Consider the following 25,173-nt stretch of genomic DNA (forward strand, 5'->3'; position numbering starts at 1 on the left):
AATTTATTTAAATAATTTATATTGAATTAAGTAACCAATAATTAATCATTAACTGCGCAAAAATCGCAAATTTATTTCAATGTCTCATCTTGTGATAAACAAAACGCGATCGTTCAGGAACTTCTTCGTCGTCGCTAAGAAACAAAGCGTTTCATCGCGATCGAAATTAATCTCGTATCGATTATGCGAGTTGGAGCGCGAGAGACGACGATATACACGCGAATACACGCGCCGCGGCCCCACGTGTCCCCCAAGGCAAGCACGCTCGCGAACACACACGAAACAGGGGGGAATATAGAAAGGGAAAGAGAGACAAGACTTGCGTGTCGCTTAAACTAGGAGGGCGGGAGGAATGAAGAGGGATAGGGAAGGACCGGTCTGCAAGAAGATTCTTCCAGCTGGGGGGTAGTAAAGGTTCGTGTGCAGGGTAGATCGGGGTGGTCGGGTCGGCGAAGGAGAGCCACAGGAGGACGCGCGCGGTGGTGGCTGGAGGTGAAGAAGGTGGAGGAGGGCGACGGGCCGTGAGCGAGAGGGGGCGAGGGGACGAGGGGGCGAGGGGACCGGCGAGAACTGGAAGAGGGTGGTGGAGGGTGGTTTAAGCAGTGGTGGGAGTGGGCCGAGCTAAGACGCGTAATGACGCCCTGAATCAATATGTGAGGCACTGAGATATGCATACGAACTAAGACAACCGCACACCAACCAGCGCCACGGCTCCTCTGCCCGGCGTCGCGGCGCGGCGCGGCGTCAGCGCCGCGGCGCGCAAAAGGTGGGGAGAAATTAAAGACGAAGCAGGCACAAAAATAACGACCCACCGGCCGTGCACCCCCTTTTCCTTCACGGAGCCACCCCGCGCGTACTTCCACCATCCCCTCGCCGACACCCCGCGTCTTTCTCGCCACTCCCGACCGCTATCCTCTCGTTTCGTTCCCGTCCCCCTTCTTTCCATCTTTTAAGCTCATTCTTCCTTTCTCTTGTAAATTCGCCATCCTCCTTTCTCGTTTCCACCCTCGAAAGACGTGACTGCGACGACGGAGATGAGACGCGGCGGAGTCGGGACGACGGCGGTCTCCGTGATGCAAAAGAGAGTGGCCGACGCGGCAAAGAATGCGATCGGTTTAGGTTTAGTGGATCGTTTCGATCGACGCGATGTCCAAACGATAGCGGGTCTCGCCGCGATTTAGTCCGCTAGTCGATTAATCCAAGTTATATCGCGAATACCCCATCGCGTGGCAGATAAGAATATAAATTCTATTACCGTAAAAGCACGTACGGAAATACGCAAATGTCGGAGTCGCAACTCCATATGGATCAATTAGAAATGAGTAGCTCTAGCGAAAAAATCTCTTTTTGTTGTTTGTTTTTATAATTAAATCGCAGCGAATGATGCAGACTCACGAATGTTTCGATATTCGCGCATAACCGCGACAAAATTTATTTAATGAAATATATTGTACGTTTCAATTATGCATTAATAATTAAAGCATAATGTTATATAATAGATTCAATTATTTTATAGATGTTTCCAAATAAAATAGCACTTGCTAAATGACATTTTTGTCATTGTAGTAATATATTTCTTACGATTCATATGATAAACATAACGCTGCATGGTGTTGATTAGTGAGATGTGCGATCAATTACGAGAAAATGTATTAGATAAAGATTAATTGTACGACTTATTGTTAGCAGACACATATACATATGTACAGATGCATGTACATACACACGCAAAAGATAATAAACATGATATAATACACAAAATAAGAAAGGATATTATAATTTCACATGAATATATTAATAATAAAGAAAAATGTTTTCATTTACTTGCTTGTTTATTAATTAATTTATATCAAATGAATATCAAGCATGTATTAAAAAGAAAAATAATGGAAATGGATTCTTAACAAATCTTTTCTCTTTTTTGTACATACATATATGTATATATTTTTATATTATAATATATAATATATGTATATATTATATATTAGATATATATTATATATCATATATTATAATATTAAAATATATACATATATATGTACAAGAAAGAGGAAAGTTTTGTTAAAAATTCATTATTTTTATCTTTAATATATGCTTTATATTCATTTGATATAAATTCATAAATAAATATAAATAAGTAAGTAAATAATAATATTATTAATTAGCATTAATTTATATAATATATTATATATATATATTATATAAATTAATGCTAATTAATAAATGCTTGATGTATATCATAATGTTGATCATAAATATGAAAAATTAAAATGTCATATTGATATATTGGTCTATAAAGAATTAATAAGAAAAATATTGCAAAATATATGTGGGAATTATTCAGAATATATATGAAAATTATTTTTTAAATATTTTAATAATTGCAGAAGCATTTAGACATAGCAATTCATATGTTGTATAAAAATTATGCATATCTTCAGATAGATCTAGTAGATAGCAGTTTGTACATTAAGAATATACTTAATTCTCATGTATTTAAATTAATGAGATAATATACTAAATAATCTGCATTTAGATTTTGGACTTTACATGTATGCAAAACATCAAAATAAAGAAAGTAAAATCTTATCATAATAATACGAATATTTATCTCATTAGGATTGCAAATTTAAATAGTAATTAAAAATTCTCTCTCCATGTTCGCAAGCAAATTTATTGCTTCAGATATTTTCAGATTCTAATTATTATAGATTGTTTACAACATCGGTGACGCCATCTAACGTGGAAATTATTGACTGTACAATGCTAAAAGTTTCTCTTATGATATCTAAAGAACACTTCGACTTTAGAAAGAAAAAAATGCGGAAATATATAATTATAATTATAATATACACGAATTAATTTTAAAAATAGTTATACAAAATTGTAACGATTTTTTAAAATTCCATTTTATAATTCAACAAAAATAATTTAGATACTCGCTTACTTATCAATCTGTGATAAGAGAATAAATAATAAAATTATTTCTTTGTGAATATCATTAATTAATAATATATAATAATAATGTAATATATATTTCTTTAATTGTTTAATTTTTTCATAAATTCAAAATATTTTTTACTGTTTATATCAATACGATAATTTTTCTATTGTCTATGTGATTACACAGAAATAATTTTCTCTTAGAATTTACTCTAAAAATCATGGTAATCGTGGAACAATATGGTATGAAAAGAATTTTATGAGAATTTCTTTGATTAATATTTATCACAATAAAAATACTAATATCTATCATAAAATATAAAACATATTTGTTTAATTTTACTATGCAGTTTAGTAAAATTAATCAAATATGTTTTATATTTTATATTGCGATAGATATTATTATTTTTTTGTGATAAATATTAATCAAAGAAATTCTCATAAAATTCTTTTCATACCATATTGTCCCACGATTACCATGATTTTCAGAGTAAATTCTAAGACAAAATTCTCTCAGTGTACAAGTTAATTATTAGTAAAGTTGCATTTTTATTAATGTAATTAATTAATTAATTAATTATATTTTTAATTCATTATTTCATATGTAAGCAAGAAAAAACGTCTTTATATTTATCAATTTAAATTTTTTAATTGCAAATAAGATCTATTGTAAGCACGAGAAAAACTTCCTATTCATCCTTTTACGTATTTATTGTGACTCGGAAACAAATATGAAAATAAAATATTGAATAATTTATTATCATTACTAAACATGCGTTGATACTATATCGATTTACTATTATATCGATGTTTTTAATTGAAGGTCACTTAATACAGATGAGATTAATACGAGATCATAAGACGATTTGCTCTAATTTTTATTACATGATCGATATTACGAAGATCACAAAAGCAAGAAAATATTTTGCAATTAAATAAATATGACGCAAACACGTAGCATAAATGCGAAAACATAGAAAATATCGTTAATAATAAAAAATATGGTAATACTGAAGGAGATCTCCGTCCTCTCCGATTTTGTCGAAACCTTACAATATTATGTATTTTTGTACGTAAAATACGAATCTGTAAATTAAAATTGTCGCTCTTAATTATAGGAAAAAAGTTACAGTACCCCGTAGCGCCAGATTTTAATTTACAGATTCGTGTTTTTCACGCACAAAAACACACAATATTGTAAAGTTGCGGCAAAATCGCAGAGGATTTTCACAAAATTATTGTCCAACAGTATTTAAATAAAAATGATGAGACTCACCGATACCATGCACAGCAGCAGAGTTGTAAACTGTAAAATATAAATACATTGAAATTAAATAGTGAAATTTAAAATATAATATAATATAACAGAGTCGGATCTAGATATTTTGTCACCTGAGGCAACATTAATAATTGGCGCCCCCCCCCCCCCCTCTACACACACAAAACACAAGGATTATATGTTAAACAGACTTTGAATATGCAATAGTACATTAGCATTATTTTCGAATTCTTCTAAAAAAAAATAAATAAATAAAAAAAATTTTTTTTTTTTTTTTTTTTTTATTGTTCAATTTATAGGTTATTTTTGCGCCTCCTCACGTCTTTCGCCCGAGGCGAGTGCCTCGCCACACTCTAGATCCGGCTCTGCACGGTATAATAAAATAAATAATTTATTCATCAATAAATTATTCACCATATAGTTGTTCCGCCGTTGCCCGATGCCATCCCGGACCTCCTCCTCCTCGTAGAAGACCTTCGAAACACTTGCACTCGCGTTACTTTTTGTCGTTGGCGACGCGCGGAGACGCCCGGGTTTTAGCTATATCACAGTCTTCGACGCGTTTCGGTAAAACGCGAGAAACGCGAGAGCTTATTCGCGCGCGAATAAAAGCGATGCTCTGTTTTTGCGTGGCCGCTTTTCTCCTCATCGAACGACGATATGGCGATAAACGCAAATTACGAACTAAATTCGTCGCGTAACGATGCTTGGACACGATGATGCGAAAGTATGAGCGGAAACGCGCAATCGCCCGCTTAGAATACGATGGACAACGTCGAGAAACTCTGGGAATTTTCGCGTCGAAAGCGCCCGACAATTCGCGCGATCCACCCTCTTAACCTCACACGCGCAAACTTTCGGCGGCTCGAGTTGATGCTGTGACGTTACGCACTTTTGAGAACGAACGTTGAGCGAGAATCGCTGCCGACAAAGTCAATCTCGCGTGCGATCGCGATCACGATGTCGTATGTACGTACACGGATTTATACGACAATTAACGTAAAGACACTAATTAATATACTCACACTCGTACCTTCGCGAACCGGCGATGAGGCGATGATGAGCGCGCGAATTGCGAACGTTGATTACGAACGATGAGGAAGTTCACCAGAGGGCAGCAGCATCCTAGATTGTGTACGGAAATATTACTATATATATCGAGCCATATATAAAATATACATATATAAGTCACTCATCGAAAATATAACTTAATTAATATACGACTGTTATTAATTAGTGTTATTTATAAATATATTATTTATTAGTTAGTGCTCGTGTGTGTAATTTTCTGTCCTGTGTGCATATTTTCACAGAATTAGAAAAAGCAAAAATTTGTTTAAGGAATTAGCGCGAAATTAATACAAAATAATTTCATTCAAATATTGCAAAATATATAATTTGCTATTATTACCAATTGTAATTTATTCATATATGACAATACGTTGGACAAGACAGAATAATTTATGCATGATACAGCAATGTGCATAATAAAAATAATTATGATTGTTGCTGCGAAATTATTAATCAATTACAACACAATTGCAATAACATGCAATTTGCAAGACGTAATAAAAAACTGTTATCAGGAAATATTACATTAAGATATTATTTTTTCTAAAATTGATGCGATATTATATGCTATTATCCAATTGTAAAAAGTATTTTTAAACTGGAAAAAATCTGTGTTACTGGCACGGGTCATGTTCAATAAAAACGAATTATTTTCTCTCGGCAAAAATATTTGTTTTTACAACTAAATATTCATGCATTAATTTATTTTTGTTACATAATAAATATTAAATAAGAAATATTTATTTTTGAAAAAACCCGTCAATACTGTGTAACATAATTTTCTATATATTCTACAAATTGATGAATCAAGTATTAATTATCTTGTATTAATCAAATATTAATAGTCATTATAAATAATCTTAATTATTACGTTTTACCAAATATATTTTGTGTGTGGCAAATTTCAATATTATATATTTTTTAAGATTAATTTAGTTTTAATAAAATTGATCGAAAACTCTAATTTTTTTATTCAACTCTCATCACAGTTTCTACAGCGTACGCGTCAGTTTTAAATATTTTTAATATCAGCATTTGAGAATTTTAGTATCCTTGGTTCATTTTTTTATTCATAATTTTGTGACCGAACGAAAACAGGTGGAGAATTCGTGATTGGCTAATTATTTATTCCTCGGACTTGTTGATGCTGCAATCGGTCGCGACAATTATGCGAGCGCACTTACTCTTTTTTACGCACGTATACGCAACATAGAATCTAAGAAATTCATCGTGGTTTCGGTATATGCAAGTGAAAGTTTACATCGTTGTCTTTCAGCAAATCTTGTCGAAAAGAGTCAAATTGCTTGTCGAATGCACGATTTACGTTACGGTTCGTTCAACAAACTCGCGCGGTCGCTGCTATCCCGTGATTGTTATAATGTTAGGCAAGGCAAAAACCTGTTGTGTCTACTGACTAAGCATTCCATTACCGTGCGTTTTAATAATACGCACATGTTACAGTATATATATCAATTTTTTAACCTCTTTCTCAGTCTTAATCTATAATGCAAGAGCGAGGTAAGTTAGCTTTGTTTATGCGTATACTAGACGATAATAAAGTGGAATATGTGACTGAGTCTGGCACGACGTGTTCATATACGGTAAATGTGTTGCGAGTATAAACAAATACGAGATCCTTCACCAAATGTACATATGACACATCCTCACTTTGCTGAATGATTGAACATCAGTTGATTCTTTCTTGATCTACGCAAAAGAAAGGAGTATTATCTTTCCAGATATATTTAATATCATTATTAATTGCTATAATAAACTTACTGTGGATTATCGTATTCGTTGAAAAGGTACGTTGCATAGATTATTGTTAGATTCGTATATGGCAATTTGACATGTATGCTAGTTTATTTTAGGATTGCGTTAATATTAAAAAAAAATATGAGATATATATGATATAATCACCCAAACGTGACATTAAAAAATGATTCGTAACCAGCCAAGATTTGATTAAAATACATATACTGTATCATGTGCGTATGATTAAAATCGCTAAATACATATGTATATCACCAATAAAGAAAGAAATTTCTTGAGTAAAACCAAAAAAGGTGTAAAAAAAATATTTAATTTGAGCTAAATTAACGAAATAAAATAATAAAATTTTTTAAAAACGCGTTTTTTCGGTACACATCGATTCTAACAGCGAATTATAAATTGCAAACGCTCTCACTTTTTTTTCTGATGATCTTATTTAATTGCTTATGCTATATCATGTTCTGCAACGACAAGAGATCGACATATATAAAGTCTTGGAAGAATAATAGCACGACTTTTCTGCATAAAAGATGATTATGACATCATTCTACGAACTCGCGCGAAGCAGTGATTAAAAGGAAAAGAAATTACATCTCGAGCCGGATGCACAAATATAAAAAAAAAGGTACTCAACCGCTTGGTAAACGCAGATACTTTTTTTTCTCAAAAAAGAGGAAAGGACATATAACGCATCTTTTCGTAAAGGTTATTTTGTTCTGTCGAACACGTCTTTGAGCGGAACTAATTTCGGTGTCCATAAAATCGCGATGGAATGTCCAAACAAGCATTACTCATTCTTTCCAAATGTTTATTCCCATGACACGTCGTCATTACTAACATATATATACATTACAGTCTGATTAAATTCCAGGAGATTTCGTATTATATTTCTTTTTTTGTATATATTGTGCGAATTGTGCAATCCGAACGAGCGAGTGATAAAGTATAAACAAATGAATATTATTTTTTAAATTTATTTAATATAAATCACGTTATATGTATATACAAAAGTCAGAATTTACTCCAAACGTAGGCAGTCACTTTGTGCATACGTAAGTAATTATTCCGACTTTTGCATAAGCAATGCTGTCAATTGCGTAAAGAGGCGAGAAATTTACATTAAATGTATAACGCTGCATTCCTTGTCTTTTTATTTATTGTAAAACAAGAAAATACTTTGTTTATAGACATTTTTGTATCCTCAGATCACTATTATCGGTATGCTTCAATCATTATATATAGTTTAGTTTTGATTTGGTATAAAGTTAATATAATAATAATAATTAATTAATCAAGTTAATATAATAATAATAATAATAAAAAAATAATATAAAATATTTCTTCATATTTTCAATATTACCATATAATACATTCTAAGAACATTGTCATTTCCTGTCGAACTCATAGTTGTGAAATATATTCGGCATATTTAACTTGCTTCGTAACGTATGGAAACCTGTTGTAACACAAGTTAATTGCAATTACACATATACGTAATTAAGAAATTGATGTATGCAGAATATATATATGATCATTGAACATGTGTATGTGATCAATACTTATTACTCTAGTATCTGGCAATAGCAATGCGCGGTTAAGATCAATTTCCAGAGCTTATGTAAATCCAGTTCATACTGATACTGATATTATTCGAGCAATAAAGGATATAGAGAATAAAAATTTCTTTCTAGATTCTATATATCTATCGTCTTTGTCGTCTAAGGTATTTCGTCTTTCGTCTAAAATATCGCAATTACATGAAAAATTATAGACATTTTCTAGAAAAAATATTTGCAAAAATAAAGACATATTATGTATATATTTTAAGTATAATAATTGTATATGTATAACAAAGTAGAGTTGTAATTGCAAATTGCGAGTGTAAGTAATATTGATGAAGAGTAAATTATAGAGATATTTGATTACATGCAAAAAAACAAGAATCTAGATATCAGGAATTTATAAACGATTAATTAAACTTAATGGGATGTTAACTTGGGGGATTTGTCTTGCGTGTAACATATAAGTTTTATTCTCGGTGATAAAAACATCGCGCGTGTCCCCTCCTCGATCAGTCCTCCTTTCTAGATCCATCACCGGATATCGGCATTCACTGCATCTCCTATTCCCGCGAGAGGAACGGCCAGGTACATTCGCCAGTTCGCCAGGTGCGCGGTCGATTCGTCGCTCCTACCTTCGACTCGGCGGTCGTTTATCCCTAGTCTGTTCCTTCCTTTTCTCCTTTTTCGCTGCATTTTTCCTCTTCGCGGCCAGAACACCGCGCGATATCCCGTCGTATGCGCGCAGAGAGGGAAAGTTCTCTACAGTATCTGCAGTGGTACCGGACAGTCGTGGTCAACAGGATCGTGAGATTCGGACGCTCGCGCGAAGCGCGAAGTGCCGCAAGGTGAACGAGTCACGTAGCGTGTATAGTACGATATGTGATGGTCCTCTGTATTGAGCAATTTTCTTCGACGTCGCAAAATATTACGCATTATATATATCGATCGGATTGAAATTCTTTTGATTCGGCATACTGTTGTCATCAGCGCTATATCGCGATTTACACGAGTGTTCAAGGAGTTGGTACCGGTTGTCGAAAAATGCCCGTGTCGCGGACGATATGCATATTTCCATACGTGTGATAAGTGTGGTTTCAGAAATCGTGGTGTTAAAATCGGCGTGTGCAACGAACGATTAGTCAGAGCGAAGCGATTGTTGCATGCGCGTCGATCGGAGGCAGGATCGGGGTCGAAGAAGGAGTAGAAGAATACGGCGATATTTGCGTGACATCGAGAAGAAGATCGGTTTCTCCGGTACGCGATCACGAAAATCAATTTTCCGATTTAACGGGAACTCGGTTTAACGGGAACGCAGTGTGCGGCGCAGGAAGTGCTCCAGTTTCGTCGAGATTTGCAACGCGCGCGCGCGACTCGGAGAAAGGCGCAGAGTTTCGACGATTAGGCGGAAATTCCGGTTAGATTCCTTCGAGCTCTTGTGGAACCGGGCAGTAGAATTCCCGTGAAAGCGAGCAAGTGAAGAGCACACAAAGTGCGCGAAGTGCCGTGGAGTGCCGTGGAGTGCCGTGGAGTGCCGCCGCTCTCGCGGCAGATTTGTTTCAAAGGGAGATTTCAACGCGTGTGTAAGGCGCGTCCGGATTCACCGGATATCGATTCGCGCCTACTCGTAGGTAAGAACATCATTTACACATAATATACCTTTTTTTAGCGATGATTCAGCGGTATGAGTGTAATAAAATCATGTATCGTAAGATATTTGTAAATTATAATTAGTCTTCCTCGTCGCCAATTCGTCAGAATAAAATGTTTTATGTTTACAAAAACATTGGAGTCGTATTATCTGTTTCATAAAAACGATTAACTGTTTTCAAAATGTAATAAAGAATTTTCAAGTAATCTTGAGAATTTTATTTCTTAAATTTATAATAAATTATTGTATATGTAATGTTTATTGGGAAAGATACGTAGTTGTTTAGAAGGTACTTAATAGTATTTGCATTATTTATATAAAAATTAAGAAAAAACTAAATACTCATTTTCCGCAGAAATCTAAATAAGGATGTTTCAACCAGTATGAACCGTTAGACGCAGTTAGGTATTTGCGCTCCTAGAGATAACCAACCTTTGATTGAGGGAGACTTGAGTAAAAGTCGATATTTTTGTTGTTGAGGACGGTCTTTAAAATGTTACGAGTGATGAATTTTAAATGTTATATAGCGCAAACATCTATTATCGATTTATATAGAATTTTTTTCTGTTAATTTTCTAATATTCTTTTAAATAATCATACTAATTGTAAGAAAAATAGCATTATATAAAACTATGCTTAGATTGTTATTCATCGAGAGAGATATTATGTGCTATAAATAGTATGTTTTATTGTTTTTTTTTTTTAATAAAGAACATTGCGCACGTATAGAACATGAGAGCAAAAATAATCGGCTTTAATTTGATAATATCTTTATAATAATTAGAAGTTTTATAATATAATATGAAAAGAGAGAGAGATATTCCTTTGCTCCCCTGAGAAATAAAAATGATATAATTTTGATGAATATTCCAATCTATACAGATGCGGCCAAATGCATTTTACACATTTTTTCATTAATAAATATATAAATTGTATACATTTCTTCTCGAAATATCAACTATTATCCAATATTACATGCAGTTTCTAAAAGATACATAGTGAGAAAAATTGCTTGCTAATAATTATTAACTACTTGTATCAAGATAACGAGTTGCTCTCTCCTGCTGCATTAAACATTCTCCAATTATGATATTAAGTTCGTTGAAAATATTCATTATCATCTGTGAGATTAAATACATAACTTTCGCTAAACAAAAAATTTCAACGGAATGAGTTAATGAGTACAAGCGTTAAATGAGTGTGTACGATTTATATGTTTCGTCCGCGACACGTATTTCAAGTTACAAAATGTATACAACATATTTAATTTTGCATAATTCGACCCATTAACCTTATTCATAAAGCATATACGCATATGCAGTTACAGTTTGTATTTCAAAATGTGTTTTTATTTTATTCAATTTTTTGCTAAAATTAAAAAACAAAACTATACGTGATTGTTTAGACATAGTTATACAACTTAGAAAAAATACTTCTTCATGATAATATTGAATAATAATTTTTATATTATTCTCATAAATAGCTATTTTTTACTATAAATAATATATCTATTTTTCACAAGCCGAATGATACAGATCTGAATAATCTTCTTTACTATTTTTTACATGACACTGTGTCAGATAATAGCAAATGTAAGATAATGACGTGTTTCAAAGAAACTGTTGATTGCTGTCAGCGTAATTGTACGGCATTTATGGTTTTTTTGTAGATTTGTAATCTTCCAGCAGTTTTCTTTCTTACTTCAATTGTGAGAATAATAACGTAAAAAACGTTATTTATAACATTTCTTGATATCTGATTTATTTAAACGATGTCACACACATTACAAGGCTATAATAATCGGAATTTTATAACGAGAAACAATTTGCATCTTGACATCGATAGTTATACAATTTGATGTAACTCGAGATTTCGAATTCTTATTCGTCGTTAGCGGTAACGAAATTACTTAAATATTAATATCAATTTTCTCTGCTTCATCGTTTTATAATAACGCGATATAATTTCCGCGTTCTCTTGTAATCAGGTTCTTTACGAAAGAAAGTAGTTAAGCAATCGTATATCTGCAACTAATTGACGCGTTCAAAAAGTACATGTGTTATGATGTAAACTGCGTGCTTTCCCGCGATTAAACACTTTGAAAGTTATTTACGCAACTAGTTAGGGACGTTAATTCGCGCACAAGTTTAAAAGTGTCGAAAAAGATCAGAAACGAAACATTCAAGCTGTTAAAAATCACAGACAATATTAAAAGAGAGATTTAAACGCGCTGAAAGAATTTTTAAAAAATATACTAATAAAAAAATATATTCGAGGAAAAATATATTAGTATTTCTTATAAATTTGAGCTTTTCATCTTCTTTGAAAGAGCTTTTTGAAAAACATTATTTTCTGAATCGCGAATGTAAATATTATTCACAATATCGCTTGTTTTGTTTTTCTTCTTATAATTACATAAATATAATTGTTGGACAATTGTCTTCCTGTAACACGAAGATAATTGTCGAACAATTGGCAGTGATTAGTGTAGCACAATGGAACAAGATATAAATGTTCTCAATAACGTCATGTTGTTCAATAACGTTCACACATAGATCGCTTGTAAACATAATTCATCGCCGCTAGTATAATCAGCTGTGCTGTCAGTTTCTACACTAGCGATCGGAATTGTTAAATTCACGGTCCATTTAAAAGAATGTCGGAAAGCTGTGTCAATACGGTCTCGAATGTCGGATGGACACAGAGACTTTCTCCCGACGCTTTCTCCGGGCGGAGGTTCGCGATCAAGGAGATATTTCATCGGCCGAATCTTTGGAGATATTTATAATCATAGAAAGGCGCATCTACTTTTTCTGTAATAATATTGCGAAACTCGTAAGAGCGCCTCGTTAAGTAAACTTTCCGCGTCGCGCGTTTCGTGAGCCCTCGCAAGGTCTTTGCGAACGTGACTGAATCTAGTTTAAGTATCACGAATATATGTAAATACAAAAATCTAGATAAAGACATTCCTTTCGAAATTTCTGCCATTAATGCCACGTTTCATTTTTAACTCTCTCGACTAATATTGAACTTGTAGAATTGATAGTACAATTTCTTTCTACAGGGAAATGCCTGCGTTGAAGCTCTTTGGGCGAAAATGGTTGGCCGCAACCGACGACCTTGTGTATCCAGGCTTGTTCGAATTATTTATTCGTATTGTATGGTAAGTATTGTCATTAGACAGCCAGTAACCAGTTGAATAATCGAAAAATGATCGTATACGATATTAGAATAGAAAGCCGGAGATACGAGTTATTTATTTGAAAATCACATATTCTGTCAGAAGTCAAGTCTTGAGATGCAATAATTTAGATTAAAAATTTAGCGAGATCTCTCTTCTAGATATAAACTTTTGGCATTTTTGAATTTATCCTCAATGTCAAATTTTTGCAATTGCATATCGCTCGATCGAAATCGCACGGATCACTGTTAGTTTGTTTCTCGTAATCGACTATGCGTTTTACAGGTTGATTCTTATAGGGATCGCCTGCGTAAGGTACTACGAGGATACGTGGAATTGTCGGTTGGGAGGTGAATTAGTGCGCGTGTATCTCCTCGGCGAAGCAGTCATGCTCATCATCGTCACGCTCTTGATACTCATTATCATTAGGTATAGCGCGAGGGGGACTATCATGGATACGCATGCCCGACGATACGTCGAACCCCTTCTAATAATCAAGTAAGCAATAAATAAACTAGCGTCACGTCAGTCAGCTTTCTAAGCCAACCTTCATGTAAAGGTGCTCTTAAGAAGAGTTTTATATACTTTTATCGCATTATTTTTTTAACAACGAACTGTTCGGTCGATTTTTTTTATCAGAAAATAGAAGTCGTCATTTTATTCACTGTAATTTTCTAATTTTGTATATTACATATCCTTATGAATTTTAAATTGAAATTGTATTAAAGTACATGTGAATTTGTTTGAAAATAAATAATTTTGTCATATATTTTCTCTCTTAAACTAATTTGTCAAAATTCTTTTATTTTTAATTGCTAATTACACAAAGATTTTATAATACGTATTTACGTAGAATACAAATATGTGGATTGCATAAAGAAAAGTACAAAAATGTATGCATCCTGTTTATAAACAGACATTGAAAAAAAATCGAATTGTTATGAGCAATTTTCTATTATTTTGCTATATTAGAGGCATAATAAAAGAAATAAGGAACATGGAATAAAGAATAGAAAATAAGAACAGGGAATAGAGAATATTTAATATAAAATATATGAAATATAATTTAGTAATGCAGAATAGAGAAACAGAGGAATAGTGCTAAAGTGATAAAATTTTTCTATTCTGTGTTAATTAAATTACATTTCATGTTTTATATTGAACTGTTCCCTATTTCTTGTTCCTGTTTTCTATTCTCTATTTTCTGTTTCTTCTTCCTTTTATTATGCGCAGTTCCTATATTTGTATATTTTAATATATAACACAAAAATAATCGCCAAAATGTTTTTATCATGTTCATGAATATGTAAATGTACATAAACCAAAAAAACGAAAATTTTTAATACTTTTATTTGCTGGCATATATTTTTTAGTTTTTAAAAAAAAATTATGTAATTCATTATTTTAATGAAAAAGTTAAAACATATAAAGTTAACATATAATTTCTTAACTCTTTTTTTCTAAATTGTGCTCTAGTTAATTTTTAGTGATTAATACATATATAGATAACGTTATACATATGTATATGTATACATGCAATACACTCACCGATACGATGCGCAACAGCGGAGCTCTATAGTACAAAGCATCGATCTATAACATATAAAAATCACAACTTTTTAATTATTTTTTTAGATCTAAATTTATATAAAATATAATAAAATTTAATTTTTAAAAAGTTAAATAATTATAAATTGTATAAACAATATTAAAATTATATACATATATATATATATAATAAATTTTTTTAGTAATAATTTAATTATAATAAAGTTTAATTTAATATTTTTTATTTTTCTGTAAATTACCTTAAATATCCATATTTATTTTCTTCGCAAATTATTTTTTTTAATTTTATTCCAAATTTATTTTTAATATTAACTTATATTTTCAACTTTATTTTAATAAAAATTTAAATAATAAATTTATATAAATTATATACATATATATATAGTATATATATATATTTATTTATGTATTTATATAATATTTATATATTTATTTATTTATATATTTATATATTTATATATTTATATAATATTAATTTATATAAATTTTTTTTATTTATAATCTGCTTACCGCACGGTTGCTCCACCGATGTCCAATGCTTCCCCGGGCCTCCTCCTGCTTTTTTGCTCTTTAGCGTCTTTTTGGCACTTACACAGTACACGCTCGCGAAAATACGATCGCGCGCGCGCATTAATTAACAAAATAAAATAATTGCATGACAATTTGAACGATTCTCCCGACGTTAATCGTACGCGACTCTAGGGTACTTCTGATTTTAATCGTATGCATTTTTGTTAATTATACACGACGCAGTGATGCCACCTGTAAAAATAATTATAAAGATTAGTCTTTTGCGATTAATCGAATAAATTATGTAAATTATATATAAATTATATTTCGTCGAATAAATTAGATCTAAATATATATAAAATATGATAAAATATAATTTTCATATAAAAAGTTGTATATATATTATTATGAGAATTTTATTATAATTTATTTATTTAAAAAATTGTTAAAAGTTATTGAAAGTTTTGAAAAGTAAAATATCCAAAATCCATCCTATGCATTACATCGTAAACTGAATCGTTATCGCGGATAGTAAACAAGTAATATTGTTATAATTTTACAAGTAATAAATATAATGAACGAAATAGGTTATAATCTACTTACAAGGTTGCTCTGCCGTTGCCGGATGCCTCCCCGGGCCTCTCTTTCTCTCTTACTCGTACTCTATATGGAGTCTTTATGCACTTACATAATAATACACGCTCGCGAAAATACAATTAATTACGACGCACACGCGCATTTATCAACAAAATAAAATAATAGCTTTGAGCGACACTCCCGAACATTAATCGTACGCGACTCTTTATACGGTACTTCCGATCTTAATCGCGCGATATTTTGTGCGGAACTTTCGACATTCGTATACATGACTTTATACGGCACTCCCGCTTTTAATCGTACGCATATATATTTTATGCGCTTTTGTTAATTATATGCGACGCATATTTGAGAGAACAGCACGCGACAATTATAATTATAAACGAAGCTACGATCCGCGCGTTGCACGAAATTTACGCGGGACGTACCGCAGTGATGCCAACTGTCTAATTAGAAATGATCAGTCTTTCGCGATTAATCGATCATTGAAAAGATCGATTAACATAGAGCGCTTTAAAGGCTGGTTTATAGAGGCCGTAAACTTTTTCCGTAACCGTAAATTTAAGGATTCAACCAATCACGTTGCCGAATCAAGCAACCCGATTGGTTGAATCCTTAAATTTACGGTTACGGAAAAAGTTTACCGCCTCTATAAACCGGCCTTAAGGCCATCGCACACGGATTTCCGTAACCGTAAGCATAAGACGTAATCATAAGCTCAAGAACCAATCAAAAACTAGCTTTGATCTAAATTATTCCGTAAGATCAGAAATAACCATAATCTTAACACGTAACATGAATTTCAGTCGGTTGAAATTTTTACGTACGAAGAATTGTATACATATATATATGAGTATTGCTACTAAAAGGTTATGGCACATCTCTATTCTTCTACTCGATTTATGTTCATTGCATGACATATGTATACATATATCTGATTTATGTATGATTTGATATTTAATAATTTTAAAGAATATTAATATGTAATATATATAAATATGTACACATATTTTAGACATAAAATAATTCTTACGTTACGTCTTATGCTTACGGTTACGGAAATTCGTGTGCGATGGCTTTTACTCGACGTTTTTTTTTTAATCATGACAAGAGGAAAATGTTCCTTTCTCTTGATTGGTCGATCAAAATATTGTTCGAAGTACTTGTCACGTCGAGTAAAGCGCTCTATATTATAATCGATCTTTTCAATGATCGATTAATCGCAAAAGACTGATAATTTCTAATTAGATAAGGTTTGTTCTTTTTAGCTGCACAGGTGCACTAACTAGTGCACACTGGTGCAATAAGTTAAAGTGAGACAAATATATTTTGTTTCACTCTAACTTATTGCACTAGTTCATCAGTGTGCAACTAAAAAGAACAAATCTATTACATCACTGCGGCGACATCCTGCGTAAATTTCGTGCGATGCGCCGCGCGGATCGTAGCTTCGTTTATAATTATAATTATCGCATATAATTAACAAAAGCGCATAAAATATGCGTACGATTAAAAGCGGGAGTGCCGTATATAAAGTCATGTATACGAATGTCAGAAGTTGCGCACAAAATATCGCGCGATTAAATATTGGAAGTATCGTATAAAGAGTCGCGTACGATTAATGGTCGAGAGTGTCGCTCAAAGCTATTATTTTATTTTGTTGATAAATGCGCGTGTGTGTCGTAATTAATCGTATTTTCGCGAGCGTGTATTATTATGCAAGTACATAAATAAGACTCACATAGAAGACATCAATCTTAAGTAGCCCGTATTTATCATTTAATCTTAATTTTATTTTTTTTATTGCAATATTATACAGATACCTACATAAACAATTTAAAGGTCAAGCATAGATTTTTTAATTAATTCAGGATATCCATGCTGCTGCCGGAGATCGGATGGAATGTCTTAGGCACGATGTGGATTTTCGGGCAAAGCGTAGAATGCAATCACGCATCCTATTCCATCACCGTTGTTGAAGCTCTGGTATTCTTCGACTGGATCTTAATTGGCCTCAGCATTTTTGGTCTTGCCCTGGTGTTCGATCCGATCGGTTCCCTGGAAAGACGACAGTTGGAGAGTTCCGTGGAGCACGGCAAGATCTCGCGCATCTGGCTACGCAGATTCAAATTCCTGTGGTGGATGCGCAAGGACGAGAGCGCGAACGAGACCTTTCAACATGTCGCTGGTGAGACATAGGTACGGCTGACCTACGAAGAGGTCCTGCCGCATGCCGGAAACTGGAACGCGGGCCAAGTCGCGAAACCCGAGCGCAAAAAGTCGTCCGGGATACCCGACGATAAATCAAATCGCTGATCTCTGTTCTAGTTTGGGCGCCGGTGGGATTCTCTTCTCGACGCGTATTGCTCTCTCATCGCGTCGCTCTTTTAAAGATAGCGATTACGCGATTACTTCGTAATATACGCAATTACCTTGACATATGTAATAGGAAATGTGAATTTTAATTCGTAGCAGAGCAAAACATTTTAAATATTAAAAGATTGCGCTGATAATTGATAATTAATCTGAACATCTTAGAATTAATGCTTGTATAATTATAACAGAAATTAAGAGAGAGAGCAAGAGAGAGAGAGAACAGTTTATTTATTCTTCTAATAATATAACTTTTTTATATGTTTTGTTTGTGCTAATATAAATATCTTTGTAGGTCTTTTAAGCGCATTATTTCGCGGTACCGATTTGGTCCCCTCGGATGTAATCGCGGGCTGCATCTTACTCAGAGTCCGACAGAAACGAGAAACTCATGAATTGCGAAAGTTAAATTTAATCACGCGTCCAAAGTATACTTCAGGTACGTTATTTACATCAGAAAAAATACGATGACGTATATATCGCAAGTGTCAATATTTGTTGATTGTCAAATATTTGCTGGCTATATTTTTTTAGACAGCAGCGCGATCTTCTCAGGCACACCTAGTTGGATGTCCTTGGAAGCTGCCCATCACTTCCTGCAATTATCGATCGCTTCTTACGGCTGGCTCTTTGTAATATATCAGCATTTCTGTACTGGATGTTTTCGTTTAATACGGGGCATGACGTGCTGCGCTTGTTTCCGGTAAAAGAATATAGCGTAAAACTATATGATTTAATATTAAATTAATTTAATAACATATTATAAAATTATTATTATTATACTATTATTACACACATATTATAATAAAATATTTATCACTATTATAAAATAATTATTTTATAATGATATCAAAATTAATTATAATATTAAAATATATATATATATATATATTATATAGATGTATATTTTATTTTTTAGGCGAAAGCGTAACATTATTCTAGATGATAATTGTTGCCTCTGTTATCTTTCTGGCATTAAATACCTATCGAAGCTGCCCGAGGAGGATATTCTATTCGCTTCTTTAAAGAATCATTTATGCGAAGTTGGTATACTGCTCTTAAATTATATACTCTTTCCACGCTCCTGCCCGACGTTTAGTGTTAATCTTTGAAATCTTGCAGATACCGTTCTGCGTAATTGCGGATCACAAAACTGCTAGTATCGTCGTAACTATACGAGGATCGTTATCCTTGCGAGATTTAATCACTGATATTGCAGCCGCGTCCGATACATTCGAATGTCCTGGCGTTCCTCCAGATAGCACGGTTAGTGTAATTACTCTATCTCTTTCGCACAGATACATGAAAATAATTCGATCCAAATTCTAAATCGAAGGAAAATTTATAGGCACATAAAGGCATGATAATAGGAGTGAAAGTAATCTTGAAGCAATTGGAAAACTATAAAGTTCTGGAAAGAGCGTTTGCCACATATCCCAATTACAATTTAACGATCACAGGTGAATACATTCATACTTTTAATAAACTATCATTTTTTTGACTTATATATTGGAAATTTCGTAATGAAGTAACATGCATTATTTTTTTATATAGGTCATAGTTTAGGAGCCGGTTTAGCGATTCTTTTGGGATTATTGATACGTCACCGTTATCCGGATTTGAGAGTCTACGCGTTTGCTACGCCTGGTAATTGTTTGTATATATAATAATGTTATATATAATTCTACTTGTTAAAAAATATATTAATTATTAAAATTGCTAATTTTGTCAATTTTGCAAACATATTAGATTAATTAATAATCTTTAATATAATCTTCCGAAAAGCTGGGCTGCTTAGCAGAGATGCTGCCAAGATCACGGAGGAATTTGCGTTGAGCATTGGACTCGGAGATGATCTTGTAATGAGGCTTAGCGTGGACAGCATAGAAAATTTAAGGACTTCATTATTGGCAACTCTTCGGGCTTGTCAATTACCTAAGGTATTTCAATGGAAATCCGTAATTCTCAAAATTCGAGATATATATCCAGATATAATTAAATTAAACTCTGTTTTAATACAAACAAAATATTTTATATCTTTAGTACAGAGTGGTTCTGAATGGATTTGGATACGCTTTATTTGGAGTTCCTGAGAATGATTTGAGTAAAACGTGGACCAATAACATAATTAGCACAATTCCGGGCCAATCACCTTTACTTGTCAAGTCTAGTGATGCGGTTAGACAAAAATGCATTTATAAAAATTTAGAAATTATATAAATACTTGTGATATATTTGAGAGAGAGAGAAGGAGAGAGAGAAATATAATTATACATATTACATTCAACATTTCGTATGCATGTAAATTTATACGAATACGTTGTCTACTATTTTGCAGGATAATAAAATTATAGAACGTGACATAACGAAAAGAAGATATTCGAAAGAACAATTGTTTAATGCTGGCCGTATTCTTCATATAACAAGATGCAAGCTAGAAAAGACGGAGGGAAAGAGGTGCGTTATTCTTATTTATTTTTTTATTTGAATAATTAATTTTTACAGGGGATCCCATCTAAATAAAGTATAAAATATATATGTACATCAATATTAAAAAAAAAAATATATATATATATAATATTATAAAAAAATATATACATATTTTTTAAGATATTGATATATATATATATATATATATATATATATATATATATACATATACTTTAGATGGAATCCTTTGTAAAAGTATATTTTAAGTGTAGATACAAATATTTTTAATGAAAATTATTCGAAGAAAAGGTTTTCAAGATTTCTTAATACTGATAATATATTTCTGTGCATATTATAATATTAGCAAGAAACAGCTCGCGAAAGAGAGGAAATACGAGATGCGATGGGCGCAAGCAGAAGAATTTACGCAATTATCCGTGATGCCACGCATGCTCCTAGACCATTTGCCAGAAAACATAGAACTGGCATTAGCCACACTGTTGGAGCAACAGAATGACATACCCTATTACTTCGATCCTTAGTGTAATCTAATAAAATAATTTTATAATTTTAATAAAAAATAAAAAAATCAGATATATATACTCCCTAAAATTAATTTATTGATAATTATAGTTTATTTTTACAATATATGTGCATGAAATAGAAAATGTTATTATATAGAGATATTTTATATCTGCATACAATAACAACTAAATGTCATTTAGAAATTGTATAAGAAATTGCTTGATATCTTTATTACTTGACATTTACGATCAAAATGTAAAAAAAATAAGATTCGTAATTTACGACAAATTGGTAGAGGTCTCCACCATATTTCCTGCAATCATGAACCATGAACAATTCTTTAAACTTTAAAGTCATGATACATGAATATCTAGATACGTTGTGATACGAAAATGCCGATCTCGAAAGGCACTTCCTGATTCCTTTCGTTATATAGGCCTAGTTTACATCGAGCACTTGATACGCGTATTAAGTAGTGAATTTCAGCTGATCAGCCAATAACTGAACCAACTTACTAGTTATTTACTATTTGATACGTGTATCAAATGTTCGGTGTAAACTAGGCCATAAATGTGAGACTATCTATATTTTTACACAAATTCGTGATTCGTGATTATTCCGTATAATTTGTAAGAACATGTGAACGCGTGGAAAACTTTAATTGTACATTATTGGTGAGATAGTACGTGTTTAAAATATAAACAGATATACACAGCGATCGTCGGAAATTGTAAATATTATATAGAGTAAAAACTATATATTTATCAAAGTGAGTAATTCAAGTATAATTCATTTTAACATGTGTATAACCTTGTTTCTGCATATGTCACATTTGGCCATAAGACCTAACCGGTCAAGTGCGTTCCTGTACGGGAAACTATTAAAAAAAAAAAATATGTTATTCGGCATTTTGCACGTTATAACACAATATTCTATTTATATTAAGAGAAAGAGGAGTCCAAACTTCTCAATTGCCATTAATTTAAAGCAGCAGCACTTTACAAGATGTATTTGTCATTAAAAAACCAAGAGTTTAATGATTATTTATCTGATGGTTGACAGATGTCTGTGGTATCTTCAAGAGTTAGCAGTGTGTCATCTATAATAAAAGCTACTGGAATTAGATCACAACTCAATAAACAATCCAGCAGAATACACTATCTTAAACTCCCTAAAGATATTAAAAGTATATTATATAATTTTAAGGCAAATAATGGAATCAAAGAATATGAAAAATTGTTACATATACTTAAAGAAGATGCTGTAAAGGTAAAACTAAACAAAAAATTTATGAAATGCATGCAAATGTTTTACAATCTCTTAATGTATGACGAGCATATCTCGTATGCTTCATAAGACTTGGTCAATTGCATATTATGATGAAGATGGTTTACTTAGAATTCTCTCTTTGTTCCTTATAGGATAGTGATTTAGCAGAGTTTTTGTCTGAGGCAAGGCAATGTATATCCTTGTTAGATACTAAATACGAATTGTTTATTCAAATTCTTCTCCGAATTCAATGGACAACTAAATCGCCAGAAGTGATTTCTACTTATAAGCTTTTTTTACAAGATTTAGTGTGTATGCAAACACTCTATATAAAAACTGTAATAAATTCTTTGGTTCAGTTATTTAAATCAGGTAAAAATTATACTTAATAATAATATACTTCAAAAATATTGAAATATATATATACATACATGTTACAATATTTATTTCTTTGCAGTAGAAGATAACAATGCAGAACGTAAGCCTGGAGAATTTAAAGATGAAGATATAGGAAGGCTAAATCATATACATGACATATTACATAAAATTTTGGAAGTAGTACCAATGTAAGATGCAGAAAAATGAAAACATAAAACATCTACATATTTTTTGTCATTATTATGTATATATGTATGTTATACATTTTTTTGTAGGTCAAGCCAAGTTTTACTACAATCTCTTGCATTACAATTTCCATATATTGCACATGGCACTTATACACATGAAATTTATATCTACGCATTATTACAAATATTAAATTATGCACCTCAGTTGAGATCAGACATTCTATCCTTAATTATTAATAGGTAAATATATATATTTATATAATAGATAGTTAAAACATAATTCTTTAGATTTTGCTGATAAATAAATAAATATTTCTACTTTAGGCTGACACTGTTAGATGTCAATATACCTCGTAAAGAAGCAAACAACGATGAGGAAGATGATGTAATGAATGATTGTACCAATGAAACAGTTAATGGTGACAATCTGACAACAGTAAATAATGATGCGGACAAAATAAAAACTGTCCCTTTAATTGTGCATACAATGGACACGTGCATGGAATTATTTCTTAAATACATGCACGAGTTCTGTTTTACAAATGGCGGTCTACAGATAGAATCTCTGAAAATATTATATTTTGACATTCGCCGAGCATTCGAAACAATAATATTACCCACGCACGCCAGTCAATATGTGCAATATATCGCGTTCTACATTTGCAGCTTCAAAGCCACAGTCGCGGAAAGTTTCACAGATTGGTTATGGCATAAAGTAGTTGATCCGAATGTAGCACCGGTTTTGCGACAATCAGCTGTTTGTTATATTTCTAGTTTGCTTGCTACCGCATCATTTATTTCTCTTGGGTAATTACTCTTATTGCAGTAATTAGTCTTTGCTAGTTATAACAATATTATGATGAATTCACGTATCTAACATTTATAATGTTATTTTTTTCAGATTAGTGGAGGTGACTATGTCCAAATTGGTCATATGGATACATAGTTATATCAATATGCAAGAACATTCGAAATATGTCGACGATGACACGAAAGCACACGCCGTGTTTTATTCTGTATGCCAAGCTTTCTTTCATTTATTTATCGCGAGATACAAGGAATTTGTTAGTTCAAAAAATGGTGAGTGCAAATTTATTCTACACACATGTTATAGATTTAGTAATGATATCTTTCAAAATTCGATATTTGTTTTTTTCTTCATGTTATAGGCATATTATTTCTTCAAGAACTTGATATACCAAGGATCGTTAATTGTAGATTAAATCCTTTGAAAATGTGCAACACCAAGATAGTTCACAGTTTTGCCGATATTACAAGCACATATCAACTTGTCTATTGTTACACTATAATTGAAAACAATGAACGCAATCAATTGCCTATTTTCGGAGTGAAAACCCACTTGCCTGTTTTAGTTTCTAACTTTTTCCCCTTTGAATCTTATACATTACAACATAGCAGACAGAGAATAGTTTCTCTATTTCATAGCAATGTAACAGATGCTAACAGTAAAAAAATATGAATAAAAATATAATAATATAGAATAAATTATGGTGCTTTATTTAATCATATATAGTGATATTTATTTCTTGAATGTTTATACATTATAATTATAATTATATTGTTAGAAATATGCGAATTATACATATATAATTTTTCAAAATTTCCACTATATTCCAATCTGAAAATATGTACAAAACTAATGTATATAAATGAAATTATTTAAATACTTCAGAATAAGAAGGCATGTATTTATTTTAATATATTAATTTTTAATAGTTACAGATAATATATCAGAATATTTATTGAATATAAGTAAATTTTTGAACTTGTACAATCTCTCGCGTCAAGATCTATCCAGATTTTTTTGCAGATAACGATTCGTCTCATTTTAGATAAGAGACTATAATTAAACTAAG

The 25,173-nt window shown here is 32.0% G+C and overlaps 2 protein-coding genes and 1 long non-coding RNA gene across 6 annotated transcripts in view; 2 read left to right on the forward strand and 1 right to left on the reverse strand.

Annotated features, from left to right (window-relative positions):
* Positions 1-5,160, reverse strand: part of LOC145942424 (uncharacterized) — a 117,842-nt gene extending 112,682 nt beyond the window's left edge. Inside the window, exons 1-2 of the long non-coding RNA XR_014426357.1 lie at positions 4,637-5,160; positions 4,220-4,249 (exon numbers count right to left, since the gene is read on the reverse strand). This is a non-coding gene — a long non-coding RNA (uncharacterized LOC145942424). The remainder of the gene's footprint in view (positions 1-4,219; positions 4,250-4,636) is intronic.
* Positions 5,161-9,191: 4,031 nt separating this feature from the next.
* LOC145942415 (diacylglycerol lipase-beta) lies at positions 9,192-21,534 on the forward strand. 3 transcript variants are annotated; one of them, XM_083049109.1, is made up of 14 exons: positions 9,192-10,256; positions 13,341-13,439; positions 13,743-13,955; positions 18,005-18,321; positions 18,802-18,945; positions 19,041-19,209; positions 19,426-19,549; positions 19,629-19,772; positions 19,855-19,966; positions 20,061-20,153; positions 20,292-20,446; positions 20,550-20,684; positions 20,845-20,963; positions 21,301-21,534. In XM_083049109.1, the coding sequence occupies exons 2-14, from the start codon at positions 13,345-13,347 to the stop codon at positions 21,476-21,478; spliced, it is 1,998 nt and encodes a 665-aa protein (XP_082905235.1). In that variant the 5' UTR covers positions 9,192-10,256; positions 13,341-13,344; the 3' UTR covers positions 21,479-21,534. The 3 variants fall into 3 exon arrangements, with proteins under 3 accessions (XP_082905235.1, XP_082905236.1, XP_082905245.1); XM_083049110.1 differs by lacking the exon at positions 9,192-10,256 and having other exon boundaries at positions 13,757-13,955; positions 21,301-21,533; XM_083049119.1 differs by lacking the exons at positions 9,192-10,256; positions 13,341-13,439; positions 13,743-13,955 and adding an exon at positions 17,534-17,901 and having other exon boundaries at positions 21,301-21,533.
* A 401-nt stretch (positions 21,535-21,935) lies between these two features.
* Positions 21,936-24,805, forward strand: Tif-ia (RNA polymerase I-specific transcription initiation factor RRN3 homolog Tif-IA). Of its 2 annotated transcripts, none has more exons than XM_083049154.1 (8): positions 21,936-22,230; positions 22,524-22,730; positions 22,883-23,102; positions 23,191-23,296; positions 23,384-23,536; positions 23,621-24,103; positions 24,198-24,376; positions 24,466-24,805. In XM_083049154.1, exons 2-8 carry the CDS (start codon positions 22,524-22,526, stop codon positions 24,774-24,776), a joined length of 1,659 nt encoding a protein of 552 aa, XP_082905280.1. In that variant the 5' UTR covers positions 21,936-22,230; the 3' UTR covers positions 24,777-24,805. The 2 variants fall into 2 exon arrangements, with proteins under 2 accessions (XP_082905280.1, XP_082905271.1); XM_083049145.1 differs by having other exon boundaries at positions 21,940-22,230; positions 23,188-23,296; positions 24,466-24,804.
* The last annotated feature ends 368 nt before the right edge of the window (positions 24,806-25,173 follow it).

Source organism: Prenolepis imparis, unplaced genomic scaffold (assembly GCF_030444845.1).
Source record: "Prenolepis imparis isolate NDT839.2.m4 unplaced genomic scaffold, iyPreImpa1.0 SCAF_1, whole genome shotgun sequence".
NCBI lineage: Eukaryota > Metazoa > Arthropoda > Insecta > Hymenoptera > Formicidae > Prenolepis > Prenolepis imparis.

What these genes read in the sequence shown, in the direction of transcription:
- LOC145942415 (XM_083049109.1), top strand. Translation starts at nt 13,345, where the DNA reads ATGCCTGCGTTGAAGCTCTTTGGGCGAAAATGGTTGGCCGCAACCGAC. An exon ending in GCGTCCAAAGTATACTTCAG is followed by an intron (nt 18,946 to 19,040) that starts GTACGTTATTTA and finishes ATATTTTTTTAG; the next exon opens with ACAGCAGCGCGATCTTCTCA. An exon ending in GAAAAGACGGAGGGAAAGAG is followed by an intron (nt 20,964 to 21,300) that starts GTGCGTTATTCT and finishes TTATAATATTAG; the next exon opens with CAAGAAACAGCTCGCGAAAG.
- Tif-ia (XM_083049145.1), top strand. Translation starts at nt 22,524, where the DNA reads ATGTCTGTGGTATCTTCAAGAGTTAGCAGTGTGTCATCTATAATAAAA. An exon ending in TTAAAGAAGATGCTGTAAAG is followed by an intron (nt 22,731 to 22,882) that starts GTAAAACTAAAC and finishes TGTTCCTTATAG; the next exon opens with GATAGTGATTTAGCAGAGTT. An exon ending in GCATCATTTATTTCTCTTGG is followed by an intron (nt 24,104 to 24,197) that starts GTAATTACTCTT and finishes TATTTTTTTCAG; the next exon opens with ATTAGTGGAGGTGACTATGT.